Source organism: Eleutherodactylus coqui, chromosome 8 (genome assembly GCF_035609145.1).
Source record: "Eleutherodactylus coqui strain aEleCoq1 chromosome 8, aEleCoq1.hap1, whole genome shotgun sequence".
NCBI lineage: Eukaryota > Metazoa > Chordata > Amphibia > Anura > Eleutherodactylidae > Eleutherodactylus > Eleutherodactylus coqui.
In genome coordinates, this window is record NC_089844.1 from 1,695,559 (window position 1) to 1,701,558 (window position 6,000).

The 6,000-nt window shown below is 47.8% G+C and overlaps 1 protein-coding gene across 1 annotated transcript in view; it reads right to left on the reverse strand.

Moving 5' to 3' along the window:
* LOC136577418 (CD5 antigen-like) overlaps window positions 1–3,210 on the reverse strand; it is a 153,342-nt gene extending 150,132 nt beyond the window's left edge. Inside the window, exon 1 of the mRNA XM_066577314.1 lies at window positions 3,059–3,210. Coding sequence (XP_066433411.1) covers window positions 3,059–3,149 — 91 coding nt within the window. The 5' untranslated portion in view covers window positions 3,150–3,210. The remainder of the gene's footprint in view (window positions 1–3,058) is intronic.
* Between the last annotated feature and the right edge of the window lie 2,790 nt (window positions 3,211–6,000).

Sequence of the window (6,000 nt, forward strand, 5' to 3'; positions counted from 1 at the left end):
AAGAAAACCGGGTATCCCCCCCCTTCTCTCATGTATTTTGGGGGGTATTTCGTAACCTCAGCAGCGGGGATGGGGTGTAGAAAGTGGCGCTGTGAGGCTTTGTAATCTTGCTGCGGTGCAGCGGTCTCACAGAGAAGGCGCTCAACAAGCTGCTCTTGGAACTGCAGGAAGACGAACGTTCCCGGGGCTTCTTGTAAATTACGGATTACTGGTAGCGGTCTGAATAACGCCGGGCTCACATAGCCGTAGGCGGAATCCACTTGCGGAGGCCTGCAGCGGATTCCAGCTGTGAGCCCGACTGTGAGCCTGCGTACGGTTGCGTAATGTACTGCGCATAACTGCCTACTCACACAGGTGGTTTTTTTGTTTGCATTTCCCGTGCCGTCGCTTAGAGATGACCCGGGTACCCGCAGCCCGTACACAATGTGTTTGCATATGGGCTGCGGGTATATCCGTGGTCATAGAGCACAAAGGGCTCTAGGTCGCAGACATTCGTGGTAAAATATAGCATGCTGTGTTCTGTTTCTACGAGTGGATTACGTAATTCCGACCCGCTAATTGGGGGCAATTGTGTAATCCAATGCATGCGATTGATCCGTGATTACCGCTGATCAAGCGCATGCAGAACCCGTAATTCCTCTCCGGTCATGTGTGACCGGCCTAATGTTAGATCGCTACTTTATCACGTGACCGAGGACCGCTCAACGAGGCCGCCGGTCACTGCTTCAAGCACTCAGTGACCATTGGTCGCTGGGAGCAAGGAGATTTAAAATTTCCTGGGCTTCCCGGCTCCTGCGAATGTGTCCGGCATTTTGCCGGCGGGCGCATGCGCAGCAGCCGGAAGGGTCCATGGAGGATAATCGCATCTGGATTCAAATGCGGAAGCCTCCGGGAAGATGTTTCATCTCCCCCAACCGATCGCATCGGTGAGGGGAAATGAAACTGCCACTTTTTAAAGAACTTTTACGTGATCGCCATTATGCATTGGATAACGGCGATCACGTGACCGGTAACCGCATACCGCGGCTCCCCGTGACATCTCCAGGCTCTTGGCTACCTTTTGTAGCCAGCAGCAGGGAGATTTTATATTTCTTGGGCAATATTTCACTTTTGCGCATGCGTCCGCCATCATGCTGATGGGCGCATGCGCCGAAGCTGGGGTAAGATCCGCGGATCAACATCCCACCAGGGAACAAATCCGGGACCTTGGGTACGTAATTTCATCCCCCCTTACGGATACGATCCATAAGGGGAGATGAAACTTTAACTTTTTAAACTTTTTTTTACTTTTAACTTTTTTTTTTTTTTTTTTTACTTTTTAATTTTATATGATCACTGTTATCTGATGGATAACGGTGATCATATGACTGGAAACCACATACAGCGGTCCCCAGTCATATCTCCCTGCACTCGGCTATCTGTGACAGGGAGATTTTGAATTTGCCGGGCTCGCCGGCTTCTGCGCATGCGCGCCGCATCGGCACATCACGGAAGCCAGCGGGGGGTCCCGACACCGGCCGGAGGACATCGGCGGACCTGAGGTGAGTATTTTCTTTTTTTTACACTTTTTTTTCACTTTTCCGCGATCGTCGTTATCCATTGTATAACGGCGATCGCGGTACCGGGGACCGCTCAACGTGGTCCCCGCTGACATCTCCTGCCTCCCGACTACCTACAGGAGCCGGGAGCCAGGAGATTTTAAGTCTCCCGCACCACCAAGCCGGCTACAGCGCCCGGAGCATCGGGACAGCGGGGAGTCGTGCGGCGGACCTCGGTGAGTAATTTCAGCTGCTCCGATGGATCCGATCAATCAGAGCAGCTGAATCTTTAACTTTTATTGCACTTTTATTTACTTTTTTGCGATCGGCGCTTTTCATTGCATAGCGCCGATCGCAATGCCGGGGGGGGGGGGCTCCGAGCAGCCCGGGATGACAGCTCCATGCTGTCAGCTACCTGCGGACACCGACAGCATGGAGCTGTCACGTCCACAGCCCGAGGGGCTTTATTCTCTGCAGGACACATGTTTTTACGTCCTCAGAAAATAAAGCCCACTTCGGGAGGACGTAAAAAGGCTATGGGCTGGTCGTTAAGGGGTTAAGTCTACAGTTTTTATCTTTCATCGTAGCTGCTGGAGGGCAATTAAAATGTTTCCTACTGCACAGAGCAAAATGTATTAAGGCTGGAATCACACATGTAGCTTTTGTCGCAATTCTTTGAGTCTAAGTGAAAGGTGGATCGAAAAAAGAAGAGTAGAAAGAAACGACTGAAACTTCTCCCTTTTGAACCCATTCCTGTCTTTAGCTCAAAAAATTGCCCTAAAAATGACGCATGTGATTCCAGCTTAAAGAGGCTCCTCAGGTCAAACTCTAGAAGTACCTACAATAAGAAATGTTTGGGATATGTCCCTTAGATTTTTAGTACTAAAGCCTGAGTGAACATGCAGCCCTTTTCTACAAACTATAAGAGCACGTTCACACGGCAGCATTTTGGTCAGTTATTGTAAGTCAAACCAGGAGTTGGTCCAAAACTTGAAAAGATGCAAATCTTTCCATTATACTTTCTGTAGGCTCCATTCCTGGCTTTATCTTACGAATACTGATGCCAAATACTAGCCAAAATGCTGCTTCATTCAAAATACACTCAGGCCAATTTCACATGTGCCTGTAATATGGACCATTGTGTGTCCTCGACTGGAGGACTATTGACTCAAACTCAAAACATCACAGGAATCTATGATTCTCTGAGTTCGGGTCCGTAGACCAGCTGTAGGGCCGGACGCTCATCAGTATTACGGCTGTATACATTTGCCATACTACACTTGCATGAAACTGGTCTAAAGGGAAATTCAGTTAAATCAGTTCAGTAGAAGCTTGAAGTAACAGTATTGTGGCCATAAAAGGAAGGGTAAAAAGTTGCAAATATTTACTATTTGAACTTGATGCATATGAATATATACTAATTGTGTAAAGTAAAATATGTGTAGGGGAATACCAAGGAATCTGGACTAAAGATCACGTAAGACACTGAATTGGTAAGAATATCATACAGGGAACATTACCTTCATGTGGAGCTTGTGCCGTTATTTGATAATCAGATTTCCAGAACAGAAGTGCTAAACCAGCAAATATTAGAAATTGCTCCAAGTCCATGTCTTCATGTGAAGTGTAATCCTCTGGACCGCTCTATACTCTTCAGTGATGATCAGGAACCCCACCAGATACACAAGAAGAATGTTTATTAGTGAATCTACCATATAAAGAGCTCAGTGGGATGGGCGAGTACAGGAGGCCTCTACCAGTTGTATTCCCCTATACATTGCATTTCTGCTTCTTTTTGCCCCTCCCCCCATTTTCTAATAAACCACAGTTGATATATTTACTTATGGAAGACTTATTTATCTCTGACGTAAACAGAGTTGACAAATTGTTTATATCGAACATTAGAAGACCAGGTTATGTCAGACCTCAAAACCTGATATTATCTGTCATTCTGCTAAGGATGGAAATTCATCTGCTGAGAAAATGTTTATGGCTGACTTTCTACAACAGAACTGTGCTGTAGTCACTTAGGTTTCCCTTCTTTATTTCGTATTTAGCACAAGGCCATCTTCAGATATAAAAGAATCAGAAGATGTTTACAAAAATGTAATTGAAACAATCCTGATGCAAGCTTGTGGCTACATGTAGTCCCGGTGACCACTGCACAGAACGCCTCCTCAGTGTGGGACACGGGTGTAACAAAGGATTCTCCAATTATATATTTTTTACATTTCTTCATTTATAGAGTAAAAAATTCTGCCATGTTCCAATACACATATATATCTGCTCACATCCCTATCCTATACCAGAGCAGTAGCATTAGAGATGAGCGAGCACACTGGTCCGAGCATTAGGGTACTCGAGATGCTCGTTACTCGAGACGAACACCACGCGGCACTCGAGTCAATTCCATTTCTTTCCCCGCATGTTTAGCGCCATTTTCTGGCCAATAGACATGCAGGGAAGGCAATACCACTTCCTGCTGTGATGTGCCAGCCCTCTCCCCTCCCACAGTAGTGAGTGGCTGGTGAGATCAGGTGACCGCCGAGTACTTAAAGTGGGGCGGCCCGCGGCTCGCCTCAGACACATGCTGGCAGAGGTTAGGGATAGTGCTGCTGCTGATATAGGGATAGTGTTAGAGTAGGATCCTGTCTTCAAGAACCCCAACGGTCCTTCTTAGGGCTACTCACTCTTCATAGTGTGCATTACTGTTGTGGCTGGCTGGGAGCAGTAGTGCACTATTTTTTTTTTCCGTCTCGGGCTGTGCAGGCCATTTCATCTATAGTGATCTCAGTCTGCAGAGTATTATGCAGAGTTTAGGGAAAGTGCTGCTTATATAGGGAAAGTGTTAGAGTAGGATCCTGTCTTCAAGAACCTCAACGGTCCTTCTTAGGGCTACATCTGACCGTTTGCATTTTAGTTGGAGCCTGCTGGGGGTAGTAGTGCATCCATTTTTGTATTATGCATCTAGGGCCTAGGCCAGTTCCCAGCCTGTCAGTAATAGCGTGCTCATGCTGCAGTGCCGTACAACCAGCTCTCACTGTGAAACTGCACTCTAACTTTTCCTAGCCTGCTGAGAACTACTCCATTTATACTATTCTGTGTCTGCAGTGAATTAGACACAGAGTGTTGGGGCACAGCCACTTCTATAGGGAAAGTTATATACACCATACAGTCCTGATCCTCTGTGCAAGAACCTCAAAGCTCCTTCTTAGGGCTACATCTGACCGTGTGCATTATAGTTGTGGCTTGTTGGGAGTAGTAGTGCATCCATTTTTGTATTACGCATCTAGGCCTGTTCCCAGCCTTTCAGTAATAGTTTTTTCAGCCTGCAGTGCCGTACAACCAGCTCTCACCGTGAAACTGCACTCAAATAATTCCTAGCCTGCTGCAAGCGACTTCAGTTATACCGTTCTGTGTCTGCAGTGCATTAGACAGCGGTCTCACCGCTAAATAGTACTGTAATATTACCGGGGCCACTGCAAAGTATTTCAGCTCTGCCGCTGTGCAGAGCGTCTCACAATACCCTTTCCCTGGTGGGGTTGAGATAGCCGCAGTTACCAGCACTATCCACTGGCTTTAGAGTCTTCTCCCACTCCATACAGCCTCTATAATCTACAAGTCTCTGTGAGCAGTAAATTACCCCTAGGTATGAGCACAAAACAGCGGGTTACTTTTTTCAAGTCACAGCATAGAGCCTCCGCTATCTACAAGTCTCTGTGTGCGGTGAATTAAGCCACAGTTGTCAGTGCTGTACAGTGGGGCAATTTATTTGGGCCCTGCTCTATTCTTAATCTGCCATGATGAGGAGTAGGGGTAAGGGTCGAGGACATGGACGTCCAAGTGAGGGTGTGGGCACAAGCGGAGTTCCTGGGCGTGGTGAATCCCAGCCGGCTGCTGAGGGATTAGGAGAGAGGGAAGTTTCTGGGGTCCCCAGCTTCATCTCACAGTTTACGGGTCCGCGTGGTAGACCTTTATTACAAACAGAGCAGTGTGAGCAGGTCCTGTCGTGGACTGCAGAAAATGTGTCCAGCAATGTATCAACCACCCAGTCTTCTACGCCGTCCACTACTCCCAGCCTAGGGACTGCAACTCTGAATCCTCTGGCTGCTGCTCCTCCTTCCTCCCAGCCTCCTCACTCCATGAAAGTAACATATTCTGATGAGCAGGCAGACTCCCAGGAACTATTCTCGGGTCCCTGCCATGAGTGAGAAAAACTGGTTCCTCTCTCACCTGAGGAGTTTGTCGTGACCGATGCCCAACCTTTGGAATGTTCCCAGAGTCCGGGTAATGAGGCTGGGGACTTCCTGGAACTGTCTCAAGAGTTTTTTGTGCGTGAGGTGGATGATGATGAGACACAGTTGTCTGTCAGTGAGGTAGTAGTAAGGGCCGTAAGTCCAAGGGAGGAGCGCACAGAGGAAGAGCAGCTGGACGATGAGGTGACTGACCCCACCTGGTTTGC